Source organism: Falco peregrinus, chromosome 3 (genome assembly GCF_023634155.1).
Source record: "Falco peregrinus isolate bFalPer1 chromosome 3, bFalPer1.pri, whole genome shotgun sequence".
Taxonomy (NCBI): Eukaryota; Metazoa; Chordata; class Aves; order Falconiformes; family Falconidae; genus Falco; species Falco peregrinus.
Window position 1 is genome coordinate 64,834,481 of NC_073723.1, and position 21,500 is coordinate 64,855,980.

The 21,500-nt window shown below is 36.6% G+C and overlaps 1 protein-coding gene across 2 annotated transcripts in view; it reads left to right on the forward strand.

The window, feature by feature from the left end:
* Nucleotides 1-21,500, forward strand: part of LOC101924626 (cadherin-7) — an 83,731-nt gene that overhangs the window by 30,934 nt on the left and 31,297 nt on the right. For both annotated transcript variants that reach the window (XM_055800591.1, XM_055800590.1), the window contains exons 3-6: nt 9,409-9,703; nt 17,173-17,292; nt 19,616-19,783; nt 21,165-21,352. In XM_055800591.1, coding sequence (XP_055656566.1) covers nt 9,409-9,703; nt 17,173-17,292; nt 19,616-19,783; nt 21,165-21,352 — 771 coding nt within the window. The remainder of the gene's footprint in view (nt 1-9,408; nt 9,704-17,172; nt 17,293-19,615; nt 19,784-21,164; nt 21,353-21,500) is intronic.

The following is a 21,500-nucleotide window of genomic DNA, read 5'->3' on the forward strand; positions in this document are numbered from 1 at the left end:
AAATCTATTTGGGTAAAAAGAAGTGTTTTTTTATATGGTAATTCACATAGCAAATGCACTACTGTGTGGCTTGGTTTGTCAGTGATGCAGTTCTGTTACTGAAATACTCAGAATGAGTACTCCAAGGAATAAATACTGATGGACTGAGAGTGGTTTGGTAAATAAAACACCCCAAAACAACAAAGCTAAATATTGAACAGGTCTGTAAGGATACCAATGTGCATATTGTTTACAAATTCTGTGGTCTGTTTCCCCATTCCAGATTCTAGCAGGATAATTTCTGAAAAGCTTGAAGTGTGTGCGCGAGGGGAAAGCAGGTCTCTTTTCCGCACCTATTCTGAACATGTTATGTTGCTTGCAGGCTCTTGGTGGTGCTACAATACAGTATTGCTGCCCCCCCCCCCCCAATAAATATTATGCAATTAGTACGTGATGATGCACAGTATACAGATGGCTTTTACTTCCCAAAGCTGCCAAACTGTCTTTTAAAGAGTGTGAATGACAAATAGTCATTTTGGAGAGTGACATGTCATGATGATGGCCCATTAAAACTCCTCAAGAATACTCAGCCAGCTACATATGCCCACTCAGCTCCATCTACAGCAGCAGCTGCTTCTGAGTTCCTCCTGTAGCTGCACTAATCTTAATGGGCTGGCTGCACAATTCTCTGTCGCCACAGGGCATTTCGTGTTCTTATTAAAACGAGGGGGTGGGAGAGGAGCAGATTTGTGAATACAGCATTTGCAGAGATCAGAAAAGAAGAGGACAGTATAAGTAAATGTGCGTATGTGTGCATATGTGTGCATGTGTATGTGTACATATATATACTTGTCATACATGTGTACATACATTGTATATGTATATAAAATCACTATATCATTGTCTATATAAAGAGCTAAATTATGTAAGTGTACAGAGAGAGGAAAAGAACACTATAGACAGAACTGGGTGTTATTAAGAGAAAAAATGTCATAAAAATGTGACATGGTTGCTCTTATCACATCCAGTTTTCAGTATTTCCTATTAATTATTCAACTCACTAGCCTTTAGACGACAGTATCTCTTTATCCTAGAGGAACCTTTCATCTGAACTTTGTTTTCCACTTAGAAGCCTTGAGGGTTTACTTAGATACTAACTGGAATGTTATGAAGTGTAAGATTTAGAATTTTGGTAATTCTATTTTGAATTTTGTTTGAATAATAACCATCAGGGAACTAAAGAAGTTTCACTGTTCTCTTTCACGTTTAACCCCTCTTTTTCAAATGGTTGAAAAAATTAAATATTCTCTTCACTTCATGTGGCTGAGGTGATAAGGTTATCCTGCTGGAGCATAGATCAGTCACCTAAGAGTATAAGGGCTATATATTTTTTACTAAACTCTTGCACCAACATTATGAACCTTTTATTGGGGAGACAGTAAGGGGAAAGAAATTAATAGTAAAGCCTAACTGCTTATTCCAAGTTTGATCATGGCAGAGAATAAGTCTGAGTAAATGAATAAAATTTATTATTTTATTTCTTATGCACAGAAACATATGTTCTGTAACAGCAAAAAAAGTTCAGAAGCTACATTAATAGTGAAAATAAGGATTTATTTTATCTTTTTTTTTTTTTTAAGAATGATACCTAGTTCATTCAAAACAAGCTGACATTTATGTTACTCTTCCTGTCCATCCTTTATGTTTCTTATGTTTCTGGTTCCAGGACTTTAGAATCAACAACAATTTAAATTGTACCCTCTTTTCTTTTATTCTTTTTTTCTCTCCCCCTCCAGAGTAAGTAGACTTTTTTTTTGGTTTTTTTTTTGGTTTGTTTTTTTTTTTTTCTGGGTGTGGAGTAGTAGTACACACCCTTAGTTAAATGACACCTAACCAGATTCAGGTTACTAGCCTTTTTAATCCCTGTTGCATTAAAAAGAGCAGGAGAAGAAGATGTTGGTAAAGTTATACAGCTTTACTCTCAAATAGTACTCTAGCCTAACACTGATCAGTCACTGAAGGTCAGCTCCACTTACAACTCAGCATTTTCTTTCATTCGTACTTTTTATTTTTCCTTACTGTTTTATCCCATTTCCACTTGTCATTCTTCCTTTTGCCTGTCTCCTTTTTTCTTCCTCTAGCCCCATCTCCTCTGCTTTGTCACATTCATTTGAGGTCTTTCATCAGTCTATTCTCTATTCCAGTTCTCTCCTGCTCCTTCAGACCTGTCCATGTTCTCATCCACTCTGTTTTTGTTTTTATTTTTTTGATTACATTTTTTTTAAAAAAATCCTCACTTTCCTCTCTTCCTTCTTTATCCTTACTTTTTCCTTTTTATCCTTATTATTTTTTCTCTTATCTTATGCTTTTTAATCATGCACCTGCATGAATACCTTGATTGTAGATGAAACTTTGTTCTCACAGGCTTTATATAAACTGTTGACTATGAAGATCTCAGAGGTCAAAATACACAAAATGACATATGATTTGCCTACAGGAGGGTTATTAAGGACAAGCTGTAGGATGGTACAGCTGGTACTCCCAAAAAGACATGCCCGGGGTTTACCCTGAGTATGAAATACGCCAATATGATAGGTAGTCTCTCATTATCTCATTGCCTTTGTGGTGATCGTGGGTAGATATATTGGCTTGTGGTCATTTGTAGGACTCTAGTATTACCCTTGGTAAGACAAAAGAGGATTTGGAGACAGTCTGAGTTCAGGCAGCTTATATGGACATTGCTGGATGTGAAGAGATCTCAGAAATGACTTGGACCTTGGTTGTCTCACCAGCTCTTGGGTCTTTGGTCAACTCTGAGCACTCCAGAAACAATTTTGGGTGTTTTAGACCAATACAGAACGGAAGTTTTGCCTAGGCTGACTGGGTTTTGAGCAAGCCTTTCACCAGCTGCTTGTGTTAGATAAATAGAATGTGGTTATACTGTGGTCTGCAGCACGGACCTTCTTGTATTCCCACATGACTGCCTCTGCACTTGCCTGACAAGGAGAAAGTCTGCAGGCAATAAAACAGTGCATGAGATTGCTAGTATGTCAAAGTGGCAAACTGCGCCACTGTGGCACAGTTCTCTGTGCCCCTACCCTACTAAACTTACTGCTGAGACAAGAAAACTCTGGCAGCATTACAAGCATATTCCTTCTTTTCAAACTCTAATTAAAAATATTAAGGTTTTAGGTATAGCTATTTATATTGACTTGATCTCTTCTCTGTATTGTCCATTATGCTGAAAGCACTGAACATAGACCAGCAACTTTCCTTCTGAGCCCTGGCTTGTACTATAGTTTTACATAAATTAATAAAACCAAAAGCAAACAAACCCCCTCCAGGACCTCCTTTATCACTTTCTCAACATTTCTTGGAAAAAAGGCTTTTATAAGAAAATCATTACCTGCTGAATAATACTTTCACTCGTGTCTGGGTGTGAAGTCAATCATATAAATCACAAGCCTTTGCTGACATCAATAAAATGTTGAGGAATCTGTCTCTGTCCCACAGGACTTCTGTAATGAGACTGAAAAGGAAATTAAAGCAGATGTCTGAAGCTGTTGTTATTAAAATATGGTTGCAGTTTACAAGACTGAGAGTTTCATAGATCCCTCTGAAAACAGCAATTGTGTTAGTAACTAATGTGTTTGTGAGGCCCTTAAACACTGGAGAAATGTGGTATGTGCGCACATTGGATTTTACTGAAATGTTAACTCCATTGTCTATGCTGAATTTTAGTTACTATTTGAATTGAAATTGTTCCAAATCAGCAATATTGAACCCTTAGTTACCTGCTAGATAACAAATATAGTGTTAAACTTAAAAAAAAAAAAGAAGAAAAAACCCAACCCAAATGTCTAGTATTTCATCCTAATATTTTATTCAAAACAATCACATGATATCTGAGGGAAAAGTGGTTTCAAAACCACAGTAAATACTGAATCTAAGAACAGAAGTTTTGAGAACCTGGCTGTTGCGATGAATAAGATTTAATAGAAATAGACAAATTAAGTTTTTGTTACAAATCACCTACTTTCTTCCACCTTGTGGCAATTACATGTTTAATCTGTATACACCCAGAAAGCTTCCTTTTGATGTCTTCCCTGAAAACAGGGAGGGCATGCTGCATATGAAGACAAGAGTGTCTTCCTCCCACAATCAATTCTCAGGTGTTTTGTGATAGTAAATTGTTATAAAGCACAAAGGTTGCTTGTGGCTTGGTGCACTTTCTTCCTTTTGCCTTTTTCTGCTTCCTAGTCCCTCCTTGCTTTTAGTGAGAAGGCAGCAATAAAGCTGCAGTTGTGTCAGTTCTGTATCACCAAGATCTATGGATGCCTGCACAGTCACGAGGAGGCAGTTTTCATTCCTATCCTCCCTTTCTAGTTACTTTCACAGTGAGAAAGGAAAAGGTGCAGGCAAGGTAACTCCTCCTTGAGAAAACTTTTCAGTTGTTCTGCAAATGAGTGCACGTTTCTTATGGTCTCAGGGAGCTATGGGGCTAGGCTGTACTGAAGCATCTCGTGTTTGGTCTGTCTTTCTCTTTCTCACCATTTCCTCTGTGATCCAGCTGATGCTGAAAACCTGGCAGCTCCCCAGGTTCTCCCTGTGTTTTTCATCCTCACCCAGAATCTGTAAACTCCACAATGAAACATTAGTCATACTGCCACTAGGAGGAACAACTGCAAAGATGGATCTCTGGGGAAAGAAAAATGAAGGGAGGCATATAAGCACTGCACCTGCTTTAAGGAAGCCTGAATTGAAACTCAGAAATGGCACACCTCTCATTCAAAGTTCATACAGATCAGTGGTGGCCACATAAATTGCTTTTAATGCAGTGCAGTATCTCTGCTTACTGATAAAAATAAATGTCCTTCCATACTGAAAATACTTCATTAGCATACTTTAATGGCAAGTGATGCAAAATTACATCAACTTTGGTCGTACAGATCTATACCTACTAACAGAAAAAAAATCCAGAAGCTATTGAGTATTAGGGATCTTGAAGGAAATGTTTTATTTAGGTTCATGATTCTAAGGGTCTGCATAAACATAAATGCATTAGGTGGAACCCTATACTAAGCTGCACTGCTGCAAAGCTAAAAAATGTGAGGACAAAATTAAAGGAGTTGGGGTAATAGTTTCTTTACTACTAAGCTGATTGCTTCCTTCTTTACTGTGATGATGGTGAGACACTGGGCCAGGTTGCCCAGAGAAGTTGTAGATGCCCCATCCCTGGAAGTGTTCAAGGCCAGGCTGGATGGGGCTTTGAGCAACCTGCTGTAGTGGAAGGTATCCCTGACCATGGCAGTGGGCTTGGAACTAGGTGAGCTTTAAGGACCCTTCCAACCCAAACCATTCTATGATTCTATGATATCCAAACAAGCATTTTCTAAAACTAAGAGCAGTTTTAGGAGTTGGGCCTAAGAAGATATGAATGCTTCCTTTTTAGGTTGAGTTCAGACTGTAGAGGTTACTCAGTTAATGATCTTAAAAAAACCCAAAACACAACAACAACAACCAAGTGCAGTTCTACACACTGACCTTCTCTGCCTCCACAAGGCTTGTATGGCTTTTCTCATTAGATTTGTTCACTCTTTGCTAACTTTCCTAGAACACCAAAAGCTATTTTCATATTAAAAATACATCATCTCTCTGAAGAAGCTTGCTGCTTCCCTTTTCTGTTCTCATGTGCTCTTCCTTGTACCAGATGTATACAGGGGACACCCAACACAATGCTCTTAAAATCTTAGGGTTAAATGTATTTATTTCTTAACAAAGAAGCAATAGGATCAGCATATAGTAATTGGATCATGAATCTCAGATTTGATATAAGGTTACATGAAAGCCAAGGCAAACTGGAGAATGCCCATCATGGATATTGTGTGGAGAAAGCAATGGGTGAAATTAACTGGAAGTATGCAACCGTCTTTACCTATAGCATTCTTCTCTTTGAAAATTTATGGGAAGAATTTTGCTTACAATATTCATTGCAAACTACTTCCGAAAGAATTTTTTTCTGGGATGTTCCAGAATGGGATCAGGTGAGATTTACCCAGTGAATCCTTGAATCCTCCGTGTCTCTTGAAACAAGAATTTTGAAACTGCCTTTGTCTTGATCCTCCCTACTTCTGAAGTCCCAGTCCCCATGTGCAGCTACAGACTGAGCTGCAGTTGTGTCGCCTCCATGAGTGTGGGAGGAACGGTATGAATGTCACCTCTGTAGAATGTGTGAGAAGTGATAGACAAGCTAGTATATGGCACTGCCATAGATGCTTTCTGGAGCCTTCCTGTAAAGTACAAGTGTTCTGAGGACTAATATAATTCTATATAATTGTTACTAAATTAACCACAAGAACAAATAAAAATCCCAGGTCTCGTTCTTAAATGTACTACTTCCTAAGAAAAAAAAAAGGGGGGGGTGGGGGGGTGGGACACCCCAAACCAAATAAACAAAAACAACAACAGCAAGAACATGCAAGGTATTTTCTAAAGTCAACGCTACAAGGAAAATATTAGTTCTTACTTCTTAGGTTGTTAAAATAAATAGCTGGAAGGCAGGTGGTTTGAAGTCACATTTGGTAGTAGTAGAGCATTAAATATGGTGCGGGACTGCTGCATTCAAGAATGTTCTTAGTTGCAAATCACTGATGCCTCTACATTAATGACTTTAATGTAGAGGCATGCAACTGCCTCTGGAATAAAGGTGCTGGAACTAGAATAAAGGTGTTAAAACTGCAGCAAACATACACCTGGATCCTGTCAGCCTAGTTTATTTTTGCTTTGTTCTCTTGTACTGTACTTTTAAGTTATCTCAGATGGACACTAAACTACACATAAAAATGGTGAAGAAAATTCTTTAGAGTGCTTTACAAAGAATTGATTGTGCTCTAGTGCCAATCTTGAGCTCTATTACCTTCCTGGATTTCAGTAGGTAGGGAATGGTGCTTTACTAACTTGAGCATGGGCCAGCATTGTATTTTAAAGGCTTAGTAAAACAAAGTTTTAAGAAAAGATATAAAGAAGTTTGCTGTCCCAGAGCCTCATCCTTGGAGTAACAAAGGTCAGTGCTAATCACTTTAATAAACCATGAAGTAGCAGTTTTGTACTAAGGCATCATTCCAAAAAGTGGCTTCTGTTCAGCGTTTCACTCCAGGGCACCAGACACTGTAGTGTAATCCATGAGTTGATTTATGGACCTCAGAGGGGGAGTCCTTAAAAAACAATGCTAATCTGTGAGCCACTGAGTGAGCAAATGGGAAATGCTGAAGCTACATCATTTCTTCTTTCTCTGGGATGTGAAACCCTTACTCAGTGCATCTTTGAGGATTTACACTTCTGGCCTCTCCTCTGAAGGTCTCTTTTCTTTCAAAACACTGCTAGAAAGATTCAGAAAGCTGAATCACCAAAAAGACAAAGGCATTGAAACTTGGTCCCATAATTTCAGTTCTTGGGTAATGTCATACTCTGCCTTTCAGTCTAGACTGTAGAATTCTGGCTGTGTAGGGGGACCCACACAATGTCTCTGTAACACATGGGAGACCTGTGCATCCGGAAGTAGATCTTATTAAAAGAAAAGGGGGGGGGGGGGGGGGGGGGGGGGAAGGTAAACCAAAAGCAAACACAAACCAGACAAATTCTTACTTGCACAGGCCATTGCTTTTTTTTAGGGGACATGGCTACTTCTCTTGAAAAAGCAGCAAGAGCCCAAACTGCCAGATTTGTGAGATGAACAGAGATATAGTTTATGGAATAAACCAACAGCCATTTGGGCTGAGGAATACGTAGTGCTGCAGATCCTGAAAGAGCCTGCATGTGAGACATGTTTTACCTTGATCTGCTTACAGTGTCTACATTGACTATTCCTGAGTCTGCTGAGAAGTAGGACTTTAAATGTTCAGGGAACTCCACCAAAGAAATCCTGGGCTCGTTTAGGTATCTCAGAAGTAGCACAAGAATGAGGATAAGCCACATTTTGAAATAATGTCTGACTTAGACACTTCTGTTTTTTGACCCAGTCCAAAGCTCAGACTCCATTTCTGTCTTAAAAGAGAGAGGGAGTGCACTGTAATTGCATAAGTATGAGCTATCCAGACAGTGTAAGTGAAATAATGTGTAAGAAATAAGCAGCTTTTTATCCAGCTGAAAAATTCAAAACTGATCATGAATACTTCCCTGCTGAAATAGGAAAAGGCTTTGCAGCTGTGCTAAGTTATGCCTGAGATAGCAATTTTCTGCATGTATTCTGGCAGTGATTACTATCTTAGCGATACTCCCAGCTGAGATAAAAAAATTGTTGGAGGAAATTATGATGATGATGACAACAGAGTTACCTCCATACTCAACATGACATGGAGTTGGGACAGGTACAAAATAGATAAGAGACGTAAAGAATCCAAACATCTTTAACAATGTCCTCAGCTATTATCAAGTATTAATCTACTTTTTAACAAGCAAGCAAGTACTTCAACTTTTACTGATGTTCTTTTTACTTGTACCATATTAAATATATATTGTGCGATTTACCTTAACATGATATTCAGATCAATTACATTGTTCATGCAAGTTTGAAAAGTATAGGAGAATTGTTTGAGTTGGTGTTCTATTACAAGAAGGTGAGAATCAGTAGACGTAAAAGAGCTACAGAACCTGTGGAATCTTGCTCTGTAACTTAAAATAGCTTGCATGATGAGGAAGAAAGTTTTTTTTTCTGTACATCTGTCGTGCATTTTGACCTACTAAGTTACATCTGTTCTGTGTCTGCTACAAGTAGTCCCAGGGAAACTACACTAGACTTCAGGTGCGGTGTAGTTCAGCTGGTGCCAGGACACTTCTTGGTCTTTCCGATTCCGCATTTTTCTGAAGTTAGATAATGGAAAGCAAGATATGGAAGTGAAGTTACTGGTCCATCAGATTTTAGTGAGTGATCTATCAACCAATCCATTTTAATTAATTTGCTATGTTTTACTGCTCTACACAGTAAAGACTGAGGAAATCAGTGTCATTTCCCATACATGCACAGGAGCAAACACACACTGACATTGAGTTTATAGCGACATTTATTTGAAGTCTCACCCTTCAGTAGGATAATAAACTGAAACCAACAATGTACTTAAATTCAGCTAAGAATAAAGTCACAGTTGTAATCATATGTGTGCATATGTGTATGTGTGCCTATGGAAAACTCTGGTATAAGAAGACAATATCAAATGCATTTGAAAATTAGATTGTTTGCAGGAAAGAATGAAATTACCTTGCTTGAAAGAGCAAGCTGACGCATTCTAATGGTCTCTCACATGCCTTGCACGATAAACATTTAGCTTATCTTTTCAAGAACAATAAAATTTCATGTACTACTGCTCGACATAAGAATTATTTTTACATATCTCCATGCCACTGACTCTCATTTTCTCATCAATTTTTCACCAGCTTCACTCTGATGTTGATAAAGGAGATGGTTCCATCAAATACATCTTGTCAGGCGAAGGGGCAAGTTCCATTTTCATTATTGATGAGAACACGGGGGATATTCATGCTACAAAGAGGCTGGATCGAGAAGAGCAGGCCTACTACACACTCCGAGCACAAGCGTTAGATAGGCTGACTAATAAACCTGTGGAACCAGAATCTGAGTTCGTCATTAAGATTCAGGACATCAATGACAATGAGCCAAAATTTCTGGATGGTCCTTACACTGCTGGAGTTCCTGAGATGTCTCCTGTGGGTAAGTGCAAAATACACTGTTGGTGTTGCGGGAAATTTGTTCCTATTGCCTTTTTAAAAATTTCATTATTTTTTTCTGTATCACACTAAGCTATTTAATTATCTATGAGGCACCTGCAACAGATATTTCAAGATTTAACTGGAAATAGCATGCTAGATTAAGTATTTACCCTTTCAAAAAATGTGAAACTCAAAGAGCTATGCAGGGATTCAGATAAGCATTTTATGGTGTATTTCTCATTCCAGTGCCCAGGGACTTTTGTTTTATAATTCTCATTAACAATAATAAGTTTCATACCTATGCTACAGCACTCAGAGGTGGTAATTTATCATTTTGTTCAGATAAAGTCTGTTCTTAAAAAACTCTTCACATTCCTGCAAGTGCAGAGCATACTTTTTGGGGTAAGTGTTGCTTATGTTAGTAACAGTTTACTGTGTATCTTTTCTAATACCGAAATCCAGCTCTCTGGGAAATATATACAAGCAGCAGGGACTGGGGTACAACTTGAGAGAGTTTCAAAATTCCCGTGGAATCAGAGAATGGCTTTTAGAGCCTTCAGACCCTCTGTTGGAAAACAAGAAATGCTAATTTTTCCTAAGTTTGAGTTAGGGAAGAATTTCAACATCAAATCCACTCTCTCTTCATTTTAAACAGACCAAATGCTCATCTGCGGTCAGGCGCCACTGTTCTTTTCAAAGCTGACTGATCCAAACCAGATAGGACTTTGCCCCAGAGACTTTTTGGTAAATTTTGCTTTAACTTGAAATTATAAATGCAAGCATGAAGCTAAAAAAAGAAAAGTTAATCTACTTCAATGGAAATTTGTGTATGGGAAGTCTCACTTCAGGTTAAGAGAGTTATATGGTGAATGAAATTAGAATTCTCTTTGCTTGATTGATTTTAAGTCATAATAAAATTTGATACTCTTATAGCAAGACTGCCTATATAGCATTTGTTATAGTTTCCTTAATACCATCTCTTGTGGTTTTGGATGTTAAACAATACCTCTAAATTAGAGCTAGAGAGAGAAAAAGAATCTTCCCTACCTAAATACCCTGCAGCAATCATTAGTCAACATTGCTTTTATATTTGAAACTCAGCTAAGAAGCCAAGAGTAGATAAGTAAAACATTGCTAATGAGTTGTCTATTTATTTATTTTACTAAGCAGTGAGCATAGACACTATTTCTCATTTGATACTTAGCACTTATTCATTGTCACTTGAACATTATGTGGATGGCTGAAAAGGCAATAGTAGCCTTGGAAAGAAAGATGGGCACCACAGCTTTTGAGGTGTATCGGGGAAGAGGTGAAGTTGTTATGCAGTGCTGAGAACTTTTTACTGCTGTGCTTTTGAAAAACGGAGATAACCAAATAATCTCAGACTATGAAACCTAAATATTCAACACTTCAAAGATATGTTCTGCAAAAAGTATATATATTTTTAATTGTTGTTTTAGTTTAGAATCAAATTATTTAAGTGAACTGTAGCATGTAGCAATTATTAGATTATTGCACTTTTGTCTTGTGCCCTGAAGAGCAGTATTTCCACATTTCCCTTTCTTAGGGAAAGACAATTACTTCTGTCTTGTCCTTTGCTGGCATATTGACATATGGGCAACAACTACAGACCTAGGTAGACGTACATACATACACAAACCCATGGCTCTACCCCTCACCCATGCTCCATTTCTTCCAAAAATATATTGGAAATCAAGCTGTGGGGAGTGCACAGTCTGCAGTGGAGAACATAAGGCTCATTTTTAAATGAGCTTCTTTTGCATGTTGAATCTTTAACACATAAATGACTGAAGGATATTCTCTCCCTTACGGACCACACAGCACCAAATATACATTCAACTTAGCTGGAATGTTATGTAAAATTATTAACTGAGACTTGTGCACTCTCTGGGATTTGGATCTACTAAGGGCAGTTTCATCTTCATGAGCCTCCTGAAACTCTGCATTTTAAATATCTTCATGGGTACTATCACAGAACTACTGAATACTGCATTTTTAATGATTTAAGGATTACCATGTAATGCCTGTGTGGCACTTGTCTTACATGGTCACATCCTTTCATAGTTTATTCATATAGCAAAATTTTTAACTAATCACGTAGAGCATTCATGAAATATTAAGGAGAAACAAAGTATCTCTCTCCTATTTTGCTTAAAATTATATCCGTGACAAGGATTTTTAATTGGATATTAAACAAAATGAAAGAGATCACAGGATTATAAACTTAAATTAACTACAAAGCTAGGAGAACTATAACCTTTAACCTAAAGGGTGGTTATTCAAGTATAATTATTCTGTATTTTATTTGACAAATATTTTAGGGCATTATCTAAGGCTAATTGAAGTCAATATTTTCTGTTATTTGAAATGACTTCGGGTCAGGTTCAAATTATATTTGGGTCAGGCCCAATTATATTGATTATCCTGGACAGGGTAAATATCTTGATGGCTTGTAATCTATTCATAGCAAGAACTTCAAAGATATGGCTATTCTGAAAATCATAGGGCTTTTTTTAAAAAAAAGAAAAGTACATCTTTTACTTAAAAAATCTAGAAGTGTTTTATTTCAAACAAACAGATTGCAAATTATAATTAAAAGAATATTAAAAGAGTGTTCCTGTAATGTTGAGCAAAAAAATAGCTTATGTGAGATACTGATCTGTTTGGCTTATAGCTGAGGGAACTGGGGATAAAAATCCTAATACCCAACATAGTTTCGGTTTTGCTTAATCTTTACTCTCCAGACATATCAACAGCTTTGCTGCTACCCAGCACAACAAATATATTTCTTGCCACATTTGTTATTTCTGATTGATATGGACAGAAATATTTGACTTTTATATCAAAGGGACCCCCCCAAAAAAAAACCCCAAACAAAACCAAAAAAACCCAACAAACAAACAACAAACCAACCAAAACAAAACCAAAAGCTTTATATCAAACTCAAATCTTTGGTACAATTGGATAGGAGATTTTGAGAGCCTGAATGAAGGGACAGTGTCTCTCTCCAGTCGCAAGCCCCTTCTTCTTCACTTTATTGGACCTTGCTGCTGGGCTGAGACTGGTCAGGCTTTGTCCCTAAGTTGATGAGGCTGTAGGAGGAGAGGGAGGAGGTGAAGAGGGCAGAAACTGCCTCTCCCTCTTCACACTCCTGGAGCGGAAAGACAGCATTGCTGCATCAGCTCTGGGTGAGGGATGGTGGCAGAAGCACAGAAACACCAGATGTTATGGAGCAGAACCAGACTGGGTTGTTGCATGTAAGGATCAAGCAGGTGTTAGGGATAACTTAATAGTAAAGGTGTTTAATATTTCTAATAGCAGTTAATATCACATAGAAAAGTAATGCCATCATGGAATTTTGTGTATTACACATATTACACATCATTAATTGGTATCAGTCAATGCCTTTAATAACTGGCTGCCATTAGAGGTCTATTTTTATTTTTTAATATGGCTACAATTCAATTGATAAGGACTTGTCCAGTTTCAATAATAAGCATTTGTTCATCTAGTTTTAGAAACCGGTTTTCCCTTAAATGATCAGCAATTTAGGAACAGAAGTCACATAAGCATTTCTTAGACAAGTTTGTTTAAAAACTTCAGTAAAATACCACACGTTACTGGCAAGCTTTTTAAAAGGGTCTGTGCAGAAGTTTCTAGAACAATTAACTCAGAGATTTAAAAAAGACCCCTTTGAAGGATCTCCAACTCAAAATAAACTTCAGCAACCAGTTTACCTTTATACGACCCTGTCACAGAAAAGGTTGATCTCTCCAACATGTCAAAAACATTGCTGAATCTCGACTTGGTTAAATTGAAATACAAATAATGCTTTAAATTCAAGGTCCTCTCTGCAAAAAATCCTCCCTTGCTTTTGCCTTAATATCAGAACTTAAATAGGTCAAGTTCTCAGATTACTGTGATTCTGCAATATTTACCAATATATATTAAAGGTTAAGTTAAAAATGGCAGCTTAAACATTCTGGAAAAAACCCCAAAAATCTATGTCAGCCATACAAAATTCAGTGTCTTGTTAGGCAGTATCAATAAAGAAAAATGTGTAGCACCCTTTCATAAGCAGCGGGCATTTTCCCTCAGTAATTGCTGCAATTGCTGAAAAGTTTATGAAGTTGCTACATGCTGAATTATTTTTAATGAACTGATATTCAAGCTTTGTTACAAAGACATGATTTTAGAGAAAAATAATTGTAGAGGAATCCATATCTGAGAGGGAAAGACACTTTTTTTAGCAAATAGCCCCTATTTGTTTTTTACCAGTATCAGGCACACAAACCTAATTTTTAAAGTTGTAGTTGTGAAGCTACAAGTTATAACAAGTCACTAATGAAAGTTTGGGATAGGGTTAATGTTCTGTTTACATCTGCAGTCTAGGGCTCTGAACAATACTGCCATAAACAAGATTTACTGGGACACTCATTTTGTTGGATGGACTGAAGGTGGGGTGCCGTTTATTGACTGTCTTATGTTACCTGTATGGACACGTGTGACAGGTGACCACCTGTGTCATTAGGTAGGGCAAAGTGTTCAGGAGTAAAAGGAAGACTTAATTTCAGTGCAGCAACACAGTCTCCTCTTGTAGGATGATGTACTTGGAACTACAATACAACTACCCATTCTTCCTCAACCTATGAGTTTCTTGACTGTCCCCGAGTATCCACAGAGCTATACTGGTTACTTGTCTTTTTTTTTAAAGGAAAATAAGCATATAAATTGGACATCAGTCCATTGCAAGAAAAATTAGGACAGCTTTGCGTTGCAATGAACGTCCTCTAAAGGAATTTCTGTTCTTCAAGAGAAACCTGCTTCCTCTAGGAAAATCTCTGGAAATTGTCACATACTGATCTTTCCATGCATTATTTTTCCTTGGAACTATTTCCTGCACATAGGACTTTTCACACAGTTAACACACCTTATGTTAGCTTGCATATTCTTTTTTTTAAAAAAAATATATTATGCAGAAATCTCTCTCATCATTGGACTTCTGTAAACTCAAAGTTTTTTCTGTGCAACTGGTAAAGAATGACAATAGCAGTGGTTTTAAAACATCTTATCCCAATCAGGGTTGAGAGAAATTAATTAGCACAAAGGGACCACAAAAGTATCATCGTTGCTGATTATACTCAAGTGGGATGAGTGCAGAAAGATTTGGTGTTAGAATTTAGAATTTCTACCTAAGGAAAATAACCCAACAAACTCTAGAGGATCTATGTGTTTTAGGAAACAACCAATTCGATTTAGATAATCTCACCGGTTTGTTTGCTACATCAACAGTTTTTTACAGCACACAAGCACTTCTAAGTTTGCAGGATTTCCAAAATGTCTGTGTTGAGGTTGTAGAGCCTGTAGTTTCTTTGATCTTGTATTGGTACAGAGTCCTTGAAAACGGCCAGAGCAAGGAGCAAAGATGTAACTGTGTGTGAGTTGTATAAGCACTTTTGCCAATATTTGCAGACAGTGTAAGCTTCATTGGCAGGGCTTAGGGACTTTGTAAATGTGGTAAGCCTGGCTTTCACAAAGAACACAGGATGTCAAATAGTCATTATGGTACCCTTGTACTCAAAAGCTGGAGAAACTGGCAAGTTTAAAATAGGTCCCTGTATGAAATTACATTACAGAGTAATCTGTAAAATCAGTTTGACATACTGAATAAAAGCTCTTAGTTACTGGTGAACAGAAAATTGATGTATTTGAAGTCCCATAACTGATAAATTACTTGATGGATTAACTACCAATTTTCTTTTTAAACTTTCCATCTACTTAATAGTTGCATGTGAAATTTCAGGTTGAGAATAACCTTTTCCCTGTCCAAAAATATTAGACAGTCCACAAGAGAGAAAAATTGCATTTAAAATAGCGTTGCAATCATAATACTTTGTCATGGATACTTTAGGAGGAGAGATCAGGAACATGGTTTAGCTAGGCCATAACTTAAGTGAATAGTTATCTTATGAATGATCATTTATTGTCAGAATTCATTCAAGCAGCTTCCATCCTTTGTCATCTGTACCATTTTATGGGAGGCTGCACTAAATCCTCTCTCTCTCCAAACCTTCAGCCTTGTCTGAGGACCCATTTATGATCCTCTACTTAACTGAGACTTGAGAAGCTGAGGAAAATGGATGGGGGGCATACTATATCAGACATGAAGAATTTCAGAACTTTCTTCCTGTCCATTTCCTGAAAAAATCCAAACAAAACTGACAAGGATACAATTTATGTTAAGTTCACCCTGGACAGTTGTTATTGAAGTTTGTTAAAAAAAAGTAATTTCTAGACATGCTGCTCTCATTTTTGCATGTCAAAAATAGGTTCATTTGGAAAATTAACTCTCTTTAACAAATGTTTTTCTCTAATTTTGTGTCTAAATCCAGTTTATGAAGGAATCTGATCCTCTGTTGAAGACCTTGACTGGGCATCTGCCAAATTGCTGCAGTATTAATTCACAGCCTAACCTCCAAATGCATCCCTAGGGTGTTGAATGCAAAGTCTCAATGTTCCAGACAATCTGCCACTGAGAAAAAAATAATCCTTTCCAGCTATCAAGGGGTGGTGACCATGGCCAAGGCCTTGGCTCTCAAGTGTTCCTTTATTCTGCTTTCAGCATACATCATGGAAGCTGTTGTACAGAACAAAACAAATGGGAACTGATGTAGAGAACATAATGAAAAGGAGCTTGATGCAGAATGAGATCCTTACAAAATATGCCCTTCTTGCTGGCCAGTTGACATTTCCATTTCTTAGTCCTATCAACACAGAGACATTTCTTGCTCAAGAAATGTTTATGCAGCAGATTATTACCATAACTGATATTAAAGTATTGTAGATTATTGAAGGAAATGCATACTTTTGAAAAGGAATTTAGAGGCATCTCTCACCAGTTTTTTTCTGAGCTGAAACAGAATCTCTTCAGCCATTACTTTATACAAGGGTAAATAATTTTATAGATTAAAATTAATTGTATGTATGTGTGTTCAGTTCTCAAAATATATAATACTTGGTTATGTATGTATATTTGAATCTCTGACTACTCATTACAATTTTAACATGCAGACTTCTCTCCAAAGGGAAACTATTACTGTATTTCAACCTTAAGCATACTACAGACATCACCATAATTTAGGAATTGTTGTTTGCATACCCTCCACCAACAAAAGGCAGAGCTAGAGAAAGGCAGCTACTGAGGGAGGTGGTTTTCATTGCTGTGAGTCAAAGGCTGAAGCTATTTGGGAGGATGGAACTCCATAATAACGAATACTCCTGGTTTACAAAGAGGGCCTTATACTCAAAGTTGAATAAAAATGGAATGATGAAAAGTTGTGAAAAAGCCACCTCACACTGTTCCAGATACATATTGGCGTAGCATATTGAATAAGTGTAGTTCAGATTTTTGGATCTTTTATGTACAATAGTCCCTTAAACATTTTGCAGGTACCTCTGTGGTTCAAGTGACAGCCACTGATGCAGATGATCCTACTTACGGCAACAGTGCTCGAGTGGTTTACAGCATATTGCAAGGACAACCTTACTTTTCTGTGGAGCCAAAAACAGGTAACTTTCCATAAACTCTTTGCAGTAATGCTGAGAAAACAGAAAATGTGCATTAAACTTGATAGGAACTTACTAATGTGGTGTCTTGGTTAATTGAATACATTTGGATTTTGTTGATCTTTTGATCTCTTATTCCTCATAGTAGATTATGAAAACCACATATCTCAGCTATGTGATAAGCAGACAGTGCTACAATGGAAATTTTTATCTTCTTGTCAATCTACCAGCTCCCTGGTCTTCTGCCTGTTGCCATCTTTCTGATCAATGAAAATTTCAAGATGTTGTGAACAAGTTTTCTTTGCAGATGTTTGCTTTAGAAATATCTAAGTGTCAGATGGCCAGATTTCCTTAAGTATAGATTTATGGCATGATCAGCTCTCCATTCTACTCTTCAAACTGGTTTTGTTGTGGGTAATGTATCTTTTCTTTATCAGTTTGAAGAAGAAAGCACTGTACTTCCTATCTTTAGCTAAAATTTTGCTGCCACTTTCAAAACAAATTACTAGTGGAGCTTTTTGTTACTGTTTTCATGAAATTTTGTGAATATTTTAAGCCACAACAAGATGCAACCTTTAATCCTATGTCAGTTCAATAAACATTACCCATTCTACTGTATCATTCCACAGAGCAAGAAAATAGGTTCTCACTCTGCTCAGTTTGAGTCAGTGCCTGAACCATCACTTTACACCAACACGGAAAGTAATAATAATCTTAATTTCAGAGGTGGACAAGTTGAGACAAAAGAGAAACAACCTATTTACTCTATTTATTGTAAATAATCTGTGATGTGAATCAGACCTGTATCCCAATGCTATGACCAAAAGGTCACACTCTATTTAACATCTAAATTTGCCGAAATAAGTACTATAATTATCTTCATATTGCAACAGGTCCATCCTCATCAGGGATATATAGCACTTTCTTTCACCCTCCAATGAGCATGATTTATAGTGGTTTTACCTCTGTGTCTCTCTCTCCATGTGTTTGTATGTACAATATATATTGTCATAATGACTGCAGAAAGCCCTTGAACTATAATGTGGTAGTTTCTGCTAAATCAAAACCTTGAGGGACTCCGACTAAAATGTTTGCATACATTTCCAGTTTGATGTGATGATAGTCATATTTTCTGTGTGCATGATAATTAGCTTCCAAATGATTAGTTAACATTGTCTGCAATTCAACAATGATAGAAAAACAAGCAGGCCAGAAAAAGCAATGTGGAAACAATAATGTTATGAAAATTGTATATTAATTGTATTTTAACATGTCTTGTAAAACAGGTGAAATAGTGCCAGACAGTCTGTTTGTGAAATAAATGTTTCAACCCAGAGATGATTAATAGCAAGTCCCACATTCATAAGGGAAGAAAGAAATAAAACTCTAACTAAACATTCAACAAATATCAGATGAAGAGATATGTGTCCCAATGTGCCTCTTCTTTATTTAGTTTGTTTATGTTTCCTTTGCTGCTGACGTTAAGTGCTGGTGGAGTAAACAGCTGCCTCTCTGGAAATCAGAGTTAGTAGCTGTACTGCATACTGAGCATGAAATATTCATAAAGTCGTCAAGTTTTGAGAAGGCATATTTATTTTCTGAACTACATCAACAGAACTGAAAGAATAAAAGATGGAGCTTTCTTCCAGTTTTCATTTCAATTAATTACAAATTGTATGCAGATCATCAAATAGACATAACAAAACCTACTTCAGATATTATAGTATTTCCATCAATAAATCAAAAATCTCTTAATTACACTAATGCTTTAGAAGTTTGTGTTGTTAAAGCAAATATATTGTAAAATAAGATAATTTCATATAGATGCAGAGTGTGGCTATATTAGTATAACAATATTAGTAAGAGTTAATGTGGTGAATGACTATTCAAGACGTTTTCAAATTATTCAAATGAATCTTGCCCTTGGAATCTTAAAAATTAATACAGAATATTCTGACCATCCTAGCTCTAAAATAGTGGGAAATTAAACACAGAAGATGACATCGTCCAGAGAAGGGAGTACTACCCAAGTTATTTTGAGGTCTGTAGTTCAGGGAGAAGATTTGGAAAACACAGTCATGCATGGCATTATCCAAAGAATCTAGTACTAAGTAAAAACTTAGTGGGTGGGGTTTGGAGACTACTTAAAAGAAGCTTGTAAGAAGTCAGTTCAGTTTGTAGTAAAAAACTATGATATTGTTGTTGAAATTAATTAATTCCTCTCTTGTTGCAATCATGGATCTAGCACTACCTCTTAAAGGTAAACTGAGGTTTCACAGTAGCTTATTTGCCTGTGCAACCGTTGACACAGCTTGTCTCACTGCAGGTGTTATCAAGACTGCCCTTCCGAACATGGATAGAGAAGCCAAGGACCAGTACCTGCTAGTTATTCAAGCAAAGGACATGGTCGGGCAGAATGGTGGATTATCAGGGACTACATCTGTAACTGTCACCCTGACTGATGTTAATGACAACCCACCCCGCTTTCCAAGACGTAAGTTACTTTACAAAAATATGACTTGTAATATTTTTTCTAAACATTGTCTTTACATGTCATGCTATTTATAAACAAAACACGATCAGCTTCCATGTTAAGTGCTTTAAGAATCACTGTCAGCAAGGTTGTTTATCTTTATTTTACATTGGAAGAATTGTTTTTCTTTACCTAATGTTTCAGGTCAGTTGAAGTGGTGAATCAGGTGCATTTATTAATGTATTTTACTTCCTCTCTGTGGAGAAAAAGACAAAAAATGGTATAACTTAATAGATATTTAGCTTTTGCCAGGTTGACTTCAGGATGCATAGTTCTTTAACTTGACTCTGTAACCTTCATATTCCTTTGGCATTTTAGCAGAATTTCTCTTATAAAGTATTTCCTAAGGAGTTAATCACAGAAGAGTTGGAAAGTCATCTTCCCTCCATTTACTTTCTTTGACCAAGGTAGCTCTCATTCTAACCAAAGAAAGGAGTACACAGTTGTATACTCAAACCTGAAGAGCTCAGTTTATTACTAGCATTCTGTCTGGGGTGCTTTTTTCTTAAAATAAAATAAAATAAAATAAAATAAAATAAAATAAAATAAAATAAAATAAAATAAAATAAAATAAAATAAAATAAAATAAAATAAAATAAAATAAAATAAAATAAAATAATCCTTGCTAAGTAGAATTAAAGTAATTGAAGAATATAATCACATCTACTCCAGCCTCACCTTCAATGATATAAAAATTGACCTGTACATAATATATTTCGTGTTATTTCAAGCCACTGACTGCTTAAAATAATAATAGAATAACTGAAGTTATTTTTGAAGGTGAGGGTGTTATTGGCTACCGACTGCACTCAGATACCCTTTTGACAGCATATATATAATTTTCTTCTTGAATGAAAAAGCTGGAAATTTCAAGAATGCAGATGATGCACTTCTGTTAAAGAAATTAATATATATCAGTTTCTAGTCATATTCAGATTGCAAAATGCCTGATCAAGATATACAGCTATAAAATAATAAGAGTTTATATTGATATTATTTGACTTGCCTTTTTTCCTCTTCTGTGGAAAACAAAGTAAAAACTTGTTGAATTCCAACATGTGTTGGAATTCTGTAGGAGGCATTCATCTCACGATTTGCACTTAAGTTTTGAAGTTCTCTCATCATAGGAAGAAATTATGCCTGTAGTACTTAGAGTCCATCACAAGGAAAACAGCAAAAAAAACCCCAAGAATTCTATTTTAAACTGAAGAATATATTCTGGTAGCCTGAGTAAAATATTCAAGTGCATGATTTAAAGGAAAGTAGATTTTAAGAAGTTTAGATTTTTTTTAGCCTACAGTCCCAGAAGACTCTGAATTAATCAGATTTTTGAATTTCACAGGATCGTATCAGTATAATGTCCCAGAGTCTTTGCCGGTGGCTTCTGTGGTGGCCAGAATAAAAGCTGCAGATGCAGATGTAGGACCTAATGCAGAAATGGAGTATAAGATTGTGGATGGTGATGGTTTGGGAGTGTTCAAAATTTCTGTTGACAAAGACACCCAGGAGGGAATCATAACAATTCAGAAGGTAAGTCTGATTTTTCTCACTGATTCTGTCTGGATCTATGCAAGATAAGAGCAGGTAATGGAGAGTATGAACTTTTGTTTCTAAGAGTCTTCTCTACTGTAAAAGCAGATCCATTGGCATATTTCATGGCATATTTCATCTTGATTTC